We start from the raw sequence: 15,103 nt of genomic DNA on the forward strand, positions 1-15,103 counted from the left end.
CCAGAGCCCTGGGGTTGAACATGCATGCAGCCCAACACCTCAGCCCACCATCCCCGCCCTCCCCGCCTTCCCTGCCTTCGCTGCCTTCCCTGCCATCCCCACCAGGTCCACCTCCCTCCCTTCCCCACCTTCCCCACCAGGCCTTGTAAAGGCACATGGGATAGAATGGTGATATTCCTCTGCCCAAGCCTGAGGGGGCTCTGTGCCATCCAGCCCTGTCCCCTCCATAGTGGCTCAGTCCATGTTCTCTCTCCTTTCTGGCTTTCCTTCTTGCCCTGCCTTCCAGCTCCGGGCACTTCCCTGAACAGTCTATCTCCTGGCCTCCCTCCCAGCCTTTCACACCTTCCCCCACAATACACACAATGCTGCCCACCCCCTCGGCCCATGTCCTCCTTCCCTTCACTCAGAGCCTGTCCGAAAGCCACACCCCGGGTAGTTCCAGGACCAGGCTGAGCTGACGGCTCTCCTGTCACCTGCCTGGTCTCTCTCCACTGGGTGGCTGTGCCAGCCCATACTGGGCCAGCTCTCTTCTCATTGTCATCTTGTCATTGTCATCGACATTTCTCTGTTTCAGGTTGGGGACCAGTGCACGCCTGGCACTGACTAGGCATCTGGGGAGGGTGTGGGGTGGGGGGTCAGGGAGCTGCCTGCCCACATGCCATGTTCCTTTGCAGCTCCTTCCCTGACTCTGTGGATGCAGGTGGTCTATCACCCTTGTCCTTCTGCATGCCGGCATCACCCCATGGCAAGACTGCCAGTGAGAGCGAGCTGAGTGCCAGCGCCACCGAGCTGCTGCAGGACTACATGCTGACGGTAGGCAGCTGGGGCACTGGCTGCACAAGGAAGAGCCCTGAGAAGGAGGAGGAGCAGTAGGGGGTGGGCTTCCTACTGGGGTGGGTTTAAGTGAGCAGAATGCCCTACTTACACCTGGTCATTCTTGCTAACATCATCTGCCTTTTCCCAGGGGACAGTTTGGGGGAGGACTCAGTGGGCCTGGGGTGTGGGGTGCTGTGGCCATTGGGGCTGGACCCCAGCCAGTGCCTGGATCTTAAGTGGGAACAGTGGCTCTTGTGATGCTGGGTGCCTCCCCTCACCCTCCCAGTCTTAACACAGCTGTCATTGAAAACTCTGTCTGCCGTGCAGTTGTTTGCACCCCAAGGACATCGGCATGGGCCCTGGGCCCAGGTCACTAGCTTCCCGCCCCTGCCCTGCTGATTTGAGTGCTTGCGGATCCTCTGCTGCTTTGTGTGGAGTGTGTGGACATCTGGGGAGCCGGCCTGGCACTCCCTTCCTCCTGCCATGCCCAGGAGGCAGCCAGTGTTCCAGCTCAGGAGAGTGGATCTGCCTGGGAGCCTTGGTCTCCTCCAGGTGGCTCCCAGGATGGGCCTGATGGGATGGGGACGCCTTGTGGGCATTCTGACCCCATAGCGGGTGCAGATGTGAAGCCAGAGGTGGCTGGCCCGCGCTCCGGGTGTCTGCCACGCCCAGCCGCGCCTGCTCTGCTCTCTCACAGCTGCGCACCAAGCTATCCTCGCAGGAGATCCAGCAGTTCGCGGCGCTGCTGCATGAGTACCGCAATGGGGCCTCCATCCACGAGTTCTGCATCAACCTGCGGCAGCTCTACGGGGACAGCCGCAAGTTCCTGCTCCTCGGTGAGCGGGAGGGTGACTGGTCCCCTGGGAAGGTCCACATGGCACCCTCAAGAAGGTGGGGGGTGTTCAACCTGCGGCAGCTCTACGGGGACAGCCGCAAGTTCCTGCTCCTCGGTGAGCGGGAGGGTAACTGGTCCCCTGGGAAGGTCCACATGGCACCCTCAAGAAGGTGGGGTGTGCCCCAAGGACATCGGCATGGGCCCTGGGCCCAGGTCACTAGCTTCCCGCCCCTGCCCTGCTGATTTGAGTGCTTGCGGATCCTCTGCTGCTTTGTGTGGAGTGTGTGGACATCTGGGGAGCCGGCCTGGCACTCCCTTCCTCCTGCCATGCCCAGGAGGCAGCCAGTGTTCCAGCTCAGGAGAGTGGATCTGCCTGGGAGCCTTGGTCTCCTCCAGGTGGCTCCCAGGATGGGCCTGATGGGATGGGGACGCCTTGTGGGCATTCTGACCCCATAGCGGGTGCAGATGTGAAGCCAGAGGTGGCTGGCCCGCGCTCCGGGTGTCTGCCACGCCCAGCCGCGCCTGCTCTGCTCTCTCACAGCTGCGCACCAAGCTATCCTCGCAGGAGATCCAGCAGTTCGCGGCGCTGCTGCATGAGTACCGCAATGGGGCCTCCATCCACGAGTTCTGCATCAACCTGCGGCAGCTCTACGGGGACAGCCGCAAGTTCCTGCTCCTCGGTGAGCGGGAGGGTGACTGGTCCCCTGGGAAGGTCCACATGGCACCCTCAAGAAGGTGGGGGGTGTGCTCTGTTGACAACGGCATGTTTGAACCAGAGGTAGTTGTTAGAGCGCAGCTGAGGCCAGGGCATCTGCTGTGACTATTGGAAGGGCGCTTCCCGGGGCCTGGTGGTTTTAGCCACACACACACTGGCTCCAGGGCACATGTTTTCAACCATGATGTGGACATTGTTCACATGGTATCAGTTCTCGGGCTGTGCAACCCTGAGCTGAGCTGGGTGGGCCCTGCTGCCAGGGATCAGGAGAGGGTCCCCTGGGAGTGGACAAAACCCTACATTTCAGGAGGAGAGTGCTAGAGAGGAGTCAGGGAGGTTCTTCAAGGAGGTGATGCTTGAGTGGGTTTTGGTGAGTGTGTAGGAGTTGCTGGGCAGAAGGGTGAAGACCCCGTTCTCAGCTGGAAGGACCAGGCTTTGCCAAGACCTCCCCAAGGAGCCCAGCAGTTAGGTCAGAGTGCAGGTGGCTAGGTGGTCTGTATGGCCTGCCTCGGACAGCTGGGCCTCAGCCCCTTAATGTCTGCCTAGCAGTCAGATATCAGCCCCACACCTCATGGGGACAGTGATGTGGCTGTGGTTTTCCCCTCTGCTAATGTTTAGAACATTGCAAGTTGGTGGTAGCTGAATGAGAATTTCTGGGCCCTGGGCCTCTGGCCCCAACAAACCGAAGAATTGTCTGTTACCCTTGTACCAGCCTGGAAAGGGCTGCCTGCTTATGGGAGGAAGAAGAGCTGGAGGCCGGGCCTGCTGGAGTCCAGTCTGAACTCTTGCCAACCCTGCAGCCTCCTGGGTCAGTCCCAGCCAGGGTTTGGGTCCAAGGCCCCTGACCTCCAGCCAGAAGTATGCCTTTGTTTTACTCAGAGACTGACAAGCGCCCCATTGGCTTGTTCTCAGCTAGGCGCCTCCTTTCCAGAAGTGGTTGGTCCCCTGGAGGTGGGAGTAGAGCTGAGCAGTGGGGTCCAGTACTTGGGGCCTGCATCAGGGTGGACTATCCCTCCACCTCAGGCCTCACCTTAGCCACCTCTTGGCTCTTGCCCTGGGCAGGTCACTTCCCTTCATTGAAAGCCCTGCAGGGCCTTCACAGCACAATGGGTGTCAGGGGCTCCAGAAATGCCACCCCTTCTGCACATGGGACCTGAGTCCCCTGCCTCCTCTTCCCCCAGCATGGGGCTCTGTCCACCTTCTGCAGTGGGGAGTAGAGGTTTTGAGACACTGGGCTCCCCTATAGGAGTGAGTCTTCAAGTTGGGGTGCTTACCTTGGGCTGGGCTACAGCAGCAAACAGCAGGCTTCGATGTGAGGCCTGGCTCTGAGGATTGCACCCTTGTTGCTAGATGCCAGCGACAGCTTCGAGGACTGCTCTGAGCCTCAGTTTTCTTTCCTGGAACATGGGGGCTCTGTGAGGACTGAGAGAGAACAAGAGGAGGCCACGTTGAGGAGGGCAGGTGGGGCAGAGGCAGTAAGCTGTCCAGGCTGGTGGTACTTGTCAGAGTTGGGGTTTTAGCCATGCACACCACTGACCCCAGGGCGCATGTTTTCAAACACAGTGCTGGACATGATTCGCGTGGCATCAGTTCTTGGGCTGTGCGCCCAGGGACAGCTGCGGTCCTGTCGGGGGCTCTGAGCCCATTTGGAGCTGCTGTGTTGGTGTCATGTGTCTGCAGGTCTGAGGCCTTTCATCCCCGAGAAGGATAGCCAGCACTTCGAGAACTTTCTGGAGACCATCGGTGTTAAGGATGGCCGTGGCATCATCACTGACAGCTTTGGCCGGCACCGGCGGGCCCTGAGCACCACCTCCACTTCCACCACCAATGGGAACAGGGCCGCAGGCAGCTCTGATGACCGGTCGGTGCCTTCCGAGGGGGACGAGTGGGACCGTATGATCTCGGACATCAGCAGTGATATTGAGGCACTGGGCTGCAGCATGGACCAGGACTCAGCATGACAGGCAGCAGGGAGCACCCACACCTTCCACATGGTCATCCCAGGCCTTCCTGGAGGAGGTGCCTAGACGTGCACGTCAGCCCTTCCCACTGGTTGGGGGCTGGGGAGGGGCTCCAGGCAGAGGTGGCCCAAGTCCTCTACTGTGAAAGAACAAGGAGCTACCGAGCGACATCTGCCCTGGAGTGGGCAGGAGGCTCTGTGCCACGCCCTGCACCATGTTCCCATTTGTGGAGGGCCAGGCCAAGCTGGCAGGGGGAGCCGTCCTGTCCCCCAGGCCCTGGACAGCTGTCAGTTTTGCACATGATGTTCCTGTTGTAACTCTCAGAGACCTTAAAAAGTTTACTGCAATGTGAATAATTTAATCTTTGGTTGCCAAGCATGTTTATGATCCAGTTGGGTGAAAGCCATGGGTACCAGGAGGGGTGTCCACTCTGGCTCTGTCCCTGTGGCCACGTCTGCTCGGTGGTTCCCAAGGCTGGGCACAGTGGGCTCAGGGGCTGAGGCAGGGAAGGCAGCAGGCTCTCATGCTGCAGGAAGGACATGGTTTGGGCTTTTGCTTTGTGGTCGTGGGGCCTCTCACAGGTGGCAGGGGCAGTGTGTAGCATGTGAGCATCAGGATGCCTTCGTCTTTCTGTCCTGTGCCCTGAGAACTCCATGGACACTGCCATCCTCTGGCCCCTTGCCTGAGGGTCTCCCCACCCCCCAGTGTTGCAGGTGGTTTCCTCAAGAGCAAACCCTGCACCAGATAAGAAGCACCATCTTGGAGACCTTGTCTTGGAGCCCCAAGTCAGGGTCTTCAGAGAGGCCCATGGGGGCCTTGTGCTCCTCTGCCCCTCCCCCTGAGCCCATGTCTCATCTCCTTCCCCCTCCCCATTCCCAGTGAGTTCTCCCCAAGCCTTATTGGTCCCTGTCTGGCTTGTGACTTTCTGGCCCCAGTGACCTTTTCTTGGGATATGGAGAGGGGAGGGGAGGTAACCTGGGGTTGGGATGTCCTGGGCCTCTACCACCAGTGGAGAGTGGTCTCAGACCTGTTGAGAACCCCGAAGGCACATCCAGGAAGTCCCCAGGCTGAGGAGACTGGACGGTCACATCCCCCTCATGCCCACATTGGGGGCCTGTGCTTGGGTGGAGGGCTCATGGCAGGACTGGGGTCCTCTCTGGTCCAGCCTGGGGAGGCAGGAGGCAGAGCCCCGGGGCTCCGTGGATGCCCAAGCTGTGTCCAGGCCAAGCCAGGGGATCTGGAGTGTCTCTCAGGGGCCCTCCTGAGCAAGGTGGACAAGTCCTTTTGGTATCACAGCTTCAGGACGGGAAGGGGCCTGGACAGTGTTTTGGGGGAGAATTTTTCTGCTGTCCTGGGCTGTCCTAGAGCTGGTCTTGGGACTCTAGACCATGGAAAGCCGAGAAACTGTTCATTGTTGATGCTGTCTCTATGTTTCTACGCCAGTGGTCCTGCTGGAAGCATCAGGAGGGGCTGAAGACACACCACAAAGTCTCCTGGGCCCCTGACCCCCACCAGAGTCTACCCTGTGCCCGTGGGTCACAGTACCCCTACTCCATGCACAGATCAAGTATGGCCTTACATGGATCTCTGTGGAGAGTCACAGGAACCACACACCTGCCCCTCCAGGGCCCCCCATTCCTAACGTTCCCCCACTCTGCAGGTCACTGCTCTTTGCCTGCAGAGACAGTATAGGACATGGAGTAGATGGCCACTCTTAGCCAGATGTGGGCCTGAGGGGACACTAAGGAGCGATGAGGGGACACCAGGGAGCGATGAAGAGAATCCAGAGATGGGTGAGGGGACACCAGAGATGGATGAGGGGACACCAGAGATGGATGAAGGGATATCAGTGAACTTGTTGGGATGCCAGAGAGCAATGAGGGTACATCAGGTGGCAATGAGGGGACACTACTGAGCTTGACGGGATGCCAGAGGGTGATTAGGGGATGCCGGGGGCTGACAGGGGGACTCCAGAGATGAATGGATTCCATGGGGCAATGAGGGAATGACACAGGTGATGAGGGGACACGAGGGCAATGAAGGGACACCATAGGGGATTGAGGGGGCCCCAGAGGGCAGTGAGGGACACTCGGGAGCAGTGAAGGGCACTGCTTTATTAAGCAGCAGAGCTGAGGGAAGGGCAGGATGGACCCAGCTTCTTTGTCAGCGGCTACATCGTCAGTTCCTGTAGAAAAATGGAGAAAGAGTCATATTGGGGAATGCCCTCCCCAGCAGAGTCAACACCATGACCTCTCCAAGGCCCTTGGGAACAGCTGGGGCATAGGGAAGGGGCAGGCGCTTTCTCACCATAATGGCATTGACAATGTCACTGTGGTTGTCCCTCAGGGCACGCACAGCCTTGGCCCTGGACACGTTGGCCTGGGCCATCACCAGCTCAATGTCACGCAGCTCCAGCCCTGCCTCATCCACCTGGATGGGGGGAACAGGGAGGTGGCTGGAGCTGCCTGAGGTGCCTAAGGCAGAGCCCACCCCCTCAGAGTCCTGGAGACCCCGGGCCTCACCTCTTCCTCCTCCTCCTCTTCCTCGCACTCTGGCCTCACCCTGGGCCTGGGCGCTGACTCAGGGACTAGGGCTGAGGGCTCTGAGGGCACCTTGAACTTCTCAGCTGCAGCTTTGTGCACTTGCTGGGACAGGTCCTCGATCTGCAGCACAGGAATGGCCATGTCAGCAGAGCTCGTGCACTCCCCGTTTCTTGTCCTTCTGCCCCCCTATCCCCCAGGCCATGGCCAAGGACAGGACAGACCTTGGCCTCACCAAAGACCACATAGGTGTCCGAGGCTGGGCTCTTGAAGACATCGGGCTTGGCAATGACAAAGAGGATGTTCTTGGACTTCTGGATGGTGATCCTGGTGACTCCCTGAATCTGCCGCAAGCCAAGCTTCGACATCGCCTGGAAGCAGAGGGCAGAGGGCAGAGGGGGGCTTAGACCTGGCATCAGGCAAGTTGGGGGAGGAAGGCTGCACAGTGCCTGGGAAGGCAAAGGCTCTGCCATTCCCCGTGACCTTGGGCGCTCAGTCCTTCCCCCTGCAGTGGGGGCTAGCTGCAGTCCCTCAGGGCCGTCTCATGACATTCCAGCCTCAGCTGTTTAGGGGTAGGTGTGTGGGTTACTGCCATTGACCCACAGGCCACCCTACAGATGGGATTTTCTTAGCCATAGGGTGTGAGGGGTCTTGGTAAAGACTCCCCTATGCAGACAGTTCCAGTCCTGCGGTCCCCAGGGGAGCCCCCAGCCCACCTTTCGGGCCTTCTTCTCACTGCGACTCTGCTTGGCTTTGGCGATAGTCTCCTCGCTGCCGCCTGTCGGGGCCTAGAGAGAGGTGAGAGCTGAGCACCCGTGGGTGGGGGTGTGGAGCCCTCCCAGAGGCCCACCCTCTCCCCTGGACCAGGCACCTGGGCTGGGCACTGGGTGGTCTGAGGTGCTGAGATGTCCTGCTCGTCCAGCTCAGCCGATGATTCCCCATGGCTCTCTGAGTGCTGGCCCGAGCCTGGGGCCCTCGTTGAGTCTGGGGAAGGGAGAGTTGTCAGGACGGACGGCCTCTCACGTCTAGATGGGGGGTCAGGGGGCTGCCATATCCTGGCCAGAGAGCAGCACTGGCCCTCCCTCCACGGTAGAGTGTGAGGTCTGGGCCTATCACGCTGCCGCCTTGGAGGTGTTCCAGCCCGGGACAGCAGGACCAGACGTGGGGAGGAGTCCAGCTGGCTGAGCCCAGGGCCCCCAACCTGCACACCCCCTTACCTTCCTCCGGGCTGTCCTCGTCCTCTTGCTGCTCGGGGGCGGGGAGCCCTTGAGGGCCAGGCGGGCTCTGGGTTCCAGAGCGAGGAGGCACTTGGCAGGGGGCTGACATCTGTGAGGCCAGGTCTTTGGCATCCTTGGGGGCCTCCTTGGGGATGAGGAGGGGGGAATGGGGCAAGAGGCTGACCCGCTGCCCAGCCCCCAGAGGCTGCATGGTTCCTGAGACAGCAGCAGTGGCCTGCTGGGCTCCTACCCGAGGCAGTGGGAGGCCCGGAGAGCCTGGGAGCTCCTCGTCCTCCATGGAGCCTTCCTGGGGATCCTGGCACAGGCAGAGGACTGGGGACCCCAAGGGGGGCGGGGCTACCCGGGCAAGAACACCAGGAGCAGGGGTGTCAGGACTTGGGAGCCTGTCCTGGGGTGAGCTGGGCAGGTTCCTGGCAGGGTTTTCTGGGGGCTGCAGTGGGGAGGGGCTGAGGACACTGGGTGCTGCCTGGGGCTGCTCTCCACTGCCCGGGCCTGGCACAGGCTCCGGCTGCCAGGAGGGTGGTGCAGATGTGGGGACAGGCTCTTCAGGGCAGCCCCTGTCCAGCCTGGATGCAGCCCCTGCTGAAGACGCTGGGCAGGAGCCCAGACCGGTCTCTGTGGCCACATCTGTGGGAAGCCCGGGTCCCACCGTGGCCTCGCTGCTTAGGCCTCTTCCCTCCCCAGCTGGGCTCAGCGGCTGCACGTGGCTGACCTTGGGACAGGCAGTAGGATGTACCTCGAGAGCCTCTCCTGCACTCAGGAGCACTGATGGCTCGGGGCCTGCTCCCATCCGGTTCTCAGTCCCCAGGGCCTCCTCTGGGGCCGAGTGGGGCTCGGCCCTATCGCCTATGTGCAAGCTGGCTTTGAGACACGCTTCCTGCTCAGGCACAGAAAGGCCCTTGGCTACTTCCTCACCAGTGCTAGAGGCAGGCTCAGGGGGATGGGCCACTTCCTCCCAAGAGTCAACAATGGTGGGCTCAGGGGGACGGGCTACTTCCTCCCCAGTGCCAGAAGTTGGCTCAGGGGGACAGGCTACTTCCTCCCCAGTGCCAGAAGTTGGCTCAGGGGGACAGGCTACTTCCTCCCCAGAGTCACAAGTGGGCTCAGGGGGACAGGCCACTTCCTTCCCAGTGCCAGAGGTGGACTCAGGGGGACAGGCCACTTCCTCTCCAGAGTCACAGGTGGGCTCAGGGGGATGGGCTACTTCCTCCCCAGAGTCACAAGTGGGCTCAGGGGGACAGGCCACTTCCTTCCCAGTGCCAGAGGTGGACTCAGGGGGACAGGCCACTTCCTCTCCAGAGTCACAGGTGGGCTCAGGGGGATGGGCCACTTCCTCTCCAGAGTCACAGGTGGGCTCAGGGGGACAGGCCACTTCCTCTCCAGAGTCACAGGTGGGCTCAGGGGGATGGGCCACTTCCTCTCCAGAGTCACAGGTGGGCTCAGGGGGACAGGCCACTTCCTCTCCAGAGTCACAGGTGGGCTCGGGGGGACAGGCCACTTCCTCCCCAGTGCCAGAGGTGGACTCAGGGGGACAGGCCACTTCCTCCCCAGAGTCACAGGCGGGCTCAGGGAGACGGGCCACTTCCTCCCCAGAGTCACAGGTGGGCTCAGGGGGACGGGCCACTTCCTCCCCAGAGTCACAGGTGGGCTCAGGGGGATGGGCCACTTCCTCCCCAGAGTCACAGGTGGGCTCAGGGGGATGGGCCATTTCCTCCCCAGTGCCAGAGGTTGGCTCAGGGGGACGGGCCACTTCCTCTCCAGAGTCACAGGTGGGCTCAGGGGGACAGGCCACTTCCTCCCCAGAGTCACAGGTGGGCTCAGGGGGACGGGCCATTTCCTCCCCATAGTCACAGGCGGGCTCAGGGGGACGGGCCACTTCCTCTCCAGAGTCACAGGCGGGCTCAGGGGGACGGGCCACTTCCTCCCCAGTGCCAGAGGTGGACTCAGCGGGACAGGCCACTTCCTCCCCAGAGTCACAGGTGGGCTCATGGGGATGGGCCACTTCCTCTCCAGAGTCACAGGCGGGCTCAGGGGGACAGGCCACTTCCTCCCCAGTGCCAGAGGTGGACTCAGCGGGACAGGCCACTTCCTCCCCAGAGTCAATGGTGGGCTCAGGGGGATGGGCCACTTCCTCCCCAGAGTCACAGGCGGGCTCAGGAGGATGGGCTACTTCCTTTCCAGTGCCAGAGGCAGGCTCAGGGAGATCAGGGGCCACCAGGCCCAAGGTGAGACCCGCATCTTCCCATGAGGCCTGAGGGGTCCCAGCTTCTGTGGCTGGCTGTGGGTCATCCTGGTGGACCTGGTCCACGGCTGGAGGCTCTGGGACTCCAGGGAGGGCTGCGACTCTTTCCTCGGGTGCTGGCCTTAGTCCTAAGGCCATATCTACTTCCTGCAGAGCAAGGAAGGTTGAGGACACTGTCCCTGGGGAGTAGCTTGCTTCTGCCTGCAAGGCCTGAGGGATGGCAGCAGCTACAGGCTCCCAGCCTGAGGCAAGGCCCGGGTCTTGCAGGGACAGAGGTGCTGCCACAGCAGAGTCCTGGGGTAAGCCGAGAGCCCCTTCAGGCTGCTGGGGCACGGGTGTGGCCGCAGCAACAGGATCCGGGCCTGAGGGGAGGCCGGGCCTTCCTTCCTCCTTCAGATTCTGAGGACAGCCCGGGCGTCTGTGGCTTGCTTCTTCCTGTGGAGTTGGAGGCATCTCTGCAGCGACAGGCCCTTGGCCTAACGTGGGACCTGCACCCTCCTGGGAGGGCTGAGGCATTGCCCCGGCAGCAGGCGCCTGTCCAGCGGGTGAGTCCACTTCTTCCTCCCCAGCCTCGGGGGCCACCCTGGTAGCCGCCTCCATCTGGAGGCCTGGGGCTGCCTGCAGACCGTGAGGGGTCACAGTTGCAGTGGACTCCTGGCCTAAAGTGAGGCCCTCTTCCGTTCTGTCCTTGACTGGTTCCCAGCTTTGGCTGAGATGGGCCTCTCCCTCTGAGACCTGAGGAATGGCCTCCTCTGGGCCCCAGGACACGGCCCCCTCCCGAGCCTGCGGTCCCTCGGCCCCATTGCCGCGCTTCTCCTCTGTCTTCTGGATGCTGTCCTGGAGCAGGGCGGTGGGTTGGGCGTGGGGCTCCCCGCTGTACAGCCGCTCATCGTCCGCCCCCGCATAGGAGGCCGAGTCTGAGTCAGAGGAGGCCGCCGAGGTGTCGTCCCGGAAGGCGAAGGCCTCGTCCACACCCTCCACGATGGACAGGTCAGACAGTGACTGCAGAAAGGACGCGGACGTGCTGTCCTCCTCACCCTCCCCGGCCAGGTCCCCATCCGGGGTGGGAGCCGCCTCCTCCACCTCCTCCTCCTGGGGCAGTGGTGTCACCTCCACCTCCTCCACCTGGAAGATGAGGCTGCCCTGGAAGGGCAGGAGGGCTGCGGGGATCATCGGGTCATTGGCCAGGAAGTCCAGGTCGAAGAAGTGACCCTCCTGGTCCCAGGAAGAGCCACTGTCTGCTGAGAGGCTGGACTCGGAGGAGGGGGGCCCGGCACAGTGCAGCTCTCCTTCATCCGCCACCGACCCTGGTGGGGAGAGGCCCCAGCTTGAGGGGAAGTCCAGCCCTTCGGCTGGAGCCAACAGGCTGAGGGAGCAGGACGGTGATGAGGCCCAGCTGTCCCCATCGGCTGTGATGTAGGAGCCGGAGGGCGAGGCGGGTGGTGAGTCCAGCGACTCAGCCTCTGAGTCTCTTGTGTCCCTGTGGGGCCCGTGGCCAGGGAGCAGGGCATAGGTGGTCTTGGTGGGGGTGGAGGGAGGCGTGAAGTAGGAATCAGGCTCTGGGGGAGGGGAAGGCACAGGAGGATTACCCTGAGAACACAACTTGAGGGGTGGGTGCAAGCCGGGGTGCCCACCCTCCCGGTCCCTGAGCGCTGGCCGGGCTGCCCTGGGCGATGAGGAGGCCTGGCACGTCTCCTCACCCATCACAATCCGAGGCTCCAGGGTGGCTGGGAGGGGAGCCTCGGAGGGCAGAGCTTCGGGGGGCAGGCCCTCAGGGAGCAGCACTGGGCTCGGGCCACCCTCTGCCAGGTCTGCCCAGGCTGAGGGGCCCCCTCCAGGTCCTGCATCCCAGCTGGCTCCCTCAGGCTGGGGCCGGGTGCCTGGCTTGCTGGGCAGGAATGTGAGGGCCAGGGGGCTGGGCCTTGGGGTCAGGGCATGGGGCTCCCGCTGGTCCCCTCTCGGGATGGTGGCAGCAGCTGCATCACAGGAGAGATCTGTGGAGACAGAGAAGGACATGAGGCTCCTGTGGATGCGCCTCGGAGGTATGGGCTGGGCCAGGTGGGGAGCTGAGCTTGCGACGGGGGAGATGGGTTTCCACAGAGGAGAGCTGGTTGGGGGAAGCAGGAGAGAAAGAAGAGCTCTTGTGAATGGTGTCTGAGGGAGAATTTCCAGGAGTTTTGACAGCAGAGTGGCTAACAGCAGCTTTGTGGAAAAGGGGTTTGTGTGGAGCGTCGCTCTGTGTTGTAAACGAATGGCCCAGCAGCTTTTCTCAGGGATGCTAGCAAAGATGCAACTAGCACTTCTCTTTTCGAAGACCGGCTTGCTGTTTCTCTTGCACGTAACCGACATGCTTCAGCTGGGCTTGGCAGGAGAGACTGGCAACTGGAATCTGCTGGGTGGCACCACCCCTTCCGCGACCTCCCATTAGAAGGACCATGTGAGACGGGCAGGGGCCCACACACAGTGCAGTTTTGGAACATTCCAGGTCTCATGCCTGCTGTAAAGTGGAGGTCTTGCCTCTTTGGCCCTTCTCTCACCTATCCTTGCTGCCTACACTTGAGGCCAACCAGCCAGGGTCTCACCTGGGCTCTGCCTCTGACCCTGCTCCTCTCCTTGGCACAGGGAGAAGGGGAAGCCAGGGGCCACCACATATAGCCAGGTTTCTGGAGAATGCAGATGGAAGTGTCCCACTGAGGCTGAGTTGGAGCATCTGGCCAGAAGGGTAGTGGTGAGCAGTGATGGTGACCATGAAGCCCAGTGAGAGCACAGGACAGCTGAGGGAGGGCAGCAGCAGCCTCTGGCCAAGTCCTCTCCATGGTGGCAGCCACCCCTTGGGTGAGTGCCAGGTCCTTCCATGGAGCTCCCATCCTGCCTTGTGGCCCTTCTCTGGGCTCATGGTGCCCCCCACCCCCACCCCCAGGCCAGGCTTCACCATGAGGAGGCTAAACCTCTATGGGCTGACACCTCCAGCTGATATGTGCATGGATCAGAAAGTACTTACTGGACTTAGGACAGTGGAAGAAAACTCCTCCATAGTTGCACCACACCACCTGGTTGTGGTTTTCTGCCTCCCGCTCTCATACTGACCAGCATTTTATCCCAGGTGAGATCATACTACACATTTGGTTTTAAATCTTGCTGTTCTCACTCAACGTTCTCTCTTGAGTGCTTTTCTGTGTGCTCCAAATGCTCACAGTCTCATTTTAAACGGCCCTGTGACGTCCCCTTCCTCACCTGGACCAAGGCTAAGGACACCTCTGTTTGAAGCATCTGTTGAAGGCCGTCCTACTTCCCCTAGAGCCCAGGCCAGGTCCTGCCCAAGGGAGTGGGGGTGCGGGGAGGGGCAGCGTGCAGGAGCTGTTTTCCAGGCTGCAGACGCCTGCCCAGTGATTCCTGCTATACCATGCTCAGTGGTGAAAAGGACATTTTCTGCACCTTGGCTTCCTTGTCTGCAAAGCAGAATATCAGCCAGGATTAGAGGTGCAGAGCAAGAAGAGGATAGCCGCCTTGCCAGGCTGCCCTACCCTCCCCCAGCAACTTCAGGGCCCTGGGGTCTCAGCCACTAGCTGGTACTCATTACTAGAGGGCTACACTGCTGGGGCAGCCAGAAGGTCTGGGAGAAGGGGGTCCTTTGGGTCCACTGGGGCATGCCTGATACCAGGAGTGGGTGTGGCTGATGGAGTGTCACTGGGTACCCCCAGGCTAGGCTCTTAGCACTGGGCCCTGACGTGGCCTCAGGGCCTGGGAACAGCAGAGCTGGGCCAAGGTTAGAGAGGAAGAGAAACCAAAGGTCAAAGGTTTTTTGTGACTCATTCAAGGTCACCAAGCAAGCCAGAACAGAGCCAGCACAAGACTGTGGGTCTGGAGAGTCCTGGCCTGCACTGCCTGCCTCCCATCCAGAGCAGCGGTGGCAGCCTATGTTACTTCTTGGCCAGGCCCTGGGACGCAGCACTGGTCCCATCCTCAAATGATTTCTCGCCCACAGCAAGGTGCCCTTGGCCCTATCCGAGCCCTCTCTCCAGGCAGGGGGCATCCAGGGGCTGATATTTCCAGCCCCAGGTGGACCTCATCAACTTCCACCAACATTTGCTGACCCAGCCTCTCCAGGGACGCCAGTGGTTTGCACACGCCGCGGGGGGTGGGGAGTGGGGGACACTGCTGGCCAGGCCACCTCCCCCAGGGCCTCCCACCTTCCAACCCAACTCGGCCTTTTCTCCCACAAGTCGGCCGGCCCTCCGTCTGGACGTCCCCAGACTCTAGCAGTCTGGTCCTCCCTCCTTAGCCGTGAGCAGTCGCTGGCTCTGGGCAGCCTGGGATGCAGTTGAGGACCCTCCTGGTGGGCGACGGATGGGCTGGGCCCCCTGCCTCCGGAACCCACCGCCTTCGGTCCGCCTTCGGTCCGGAGCGGCTCGTCCCCGCCAGGCCTGCAGTTCCACGCAGACAATGGGGCGCGGCCAGGAGCGCACGGAACCCTACGACCCCTCGGGTCAGAGGCCAAGGGCACAGGCCCCCGCACCGCTTCTGCCTGGCGGAGGACACTCCCTGCGCCACCCTCCCCCCGCCCTTCCCCGCAGTTCTGAGTTGGGGGGGCAGGGTTCAGGTGGAGGGCAGGGCGCGTAAAGGACCAGGGAGGGGATGGCAAGGGCGGCGGGATGGAGAAGCGAGAGGGACCGAGAGAGAAGCGGGGCCGGAGAGGAGAGCGGCCGGCGGAGGGGAAGGAGCGACAGCGGCCTCACCTGTGCGGGGCGCGGGCCCG

At 61.8% G+C, this 15,103-nt stretch overlaps 2 protein-coding genes across 2 annotated transcripts in view; one reads left to right on the forward strand and one right to left on the reverse strand.

Annotated features, from left to right (window-relative positions):
• The window catches only part of CCM2 (cerebral cavernous malformation 2), a 49,726-nt gene extending 45,026 nt beyond the window's left edge, over positions 1-4,700 (forward strand). Inside the window, exons 8-10 of the mRNA XM_008571781.1 lie at positions 675-813; positions 1,514-1,652; positions 4,047-4,700. Coding sequence (XP_008570003.1) covers positions 675-813; positions 1,514-1,652; positions 4,047-4,327 — 559 coding nt within the window. The 3' untranslated portion in view covers positions 4,328-4,700. The remainder of the gene's footprint in view (positions 1-674; positions 814-1,513; positions 1,653-4,046) is intronic.
• Positions 4,701-6,421: 1,721 nt separating this feature from the next.
• NACAD (NAC alpha domain containing) overlaps positions 6,422-15,103 on the reverse strand; it is a 9,529-nt gene continuing 847 nt past the window's right edge. The window contains exons 2-9 of the mRNA XM_008571786.1: positions 15,084-15,100; positions 8,085-12,341; positions 7,739-7,851; positions 7,584-7,655; positions 7,092-7,238; positions 6,850-6,990; positions 6,635-6,757; positions 6,422-6,512 (exon numbers count right to left, since the gene is read on the reverse strand). Of these exons, the coding sequence (XP_008570008.1) occupies positions 6,498-6,512; positions 6,635-6,757; positions 6,850-6,990; positions 7,092-7,238; positions 7,584-7,655; positions 7,739-7,851; positions 8,085-12,341; positions 15,084-15,100 (4,885 nt within the window). The 3' untranslated portion in view covers positions 6,422-6,497. The remainder of the gene's footprint in view (positions 6,513-6,634; positions 6,758-6,849; positions 6,991-7,091; positions 7,239-7,583; positions 7,656-7,738; positions 7,852-8,084; positions 12,342-15,083; positions 15,101-15,103) is intronic.

This window comes from Galeopterus variegatus, unplaced genomic scaffold, assembly GCF_000696425.1.
Source record: "Galeopterus variegatus unplaced genomic scaffold, G_variegatus-3.0.2 Scaffold718, whole genome shotgun sequence".
Classification (NCBI taxonomy): domain Eukaryota; kingdom Metazoa; phylum Chordata; class Mammalia; order Dermoptera; family Cynocephalidae; genus Galeopterus; species Galeopterus variegatus.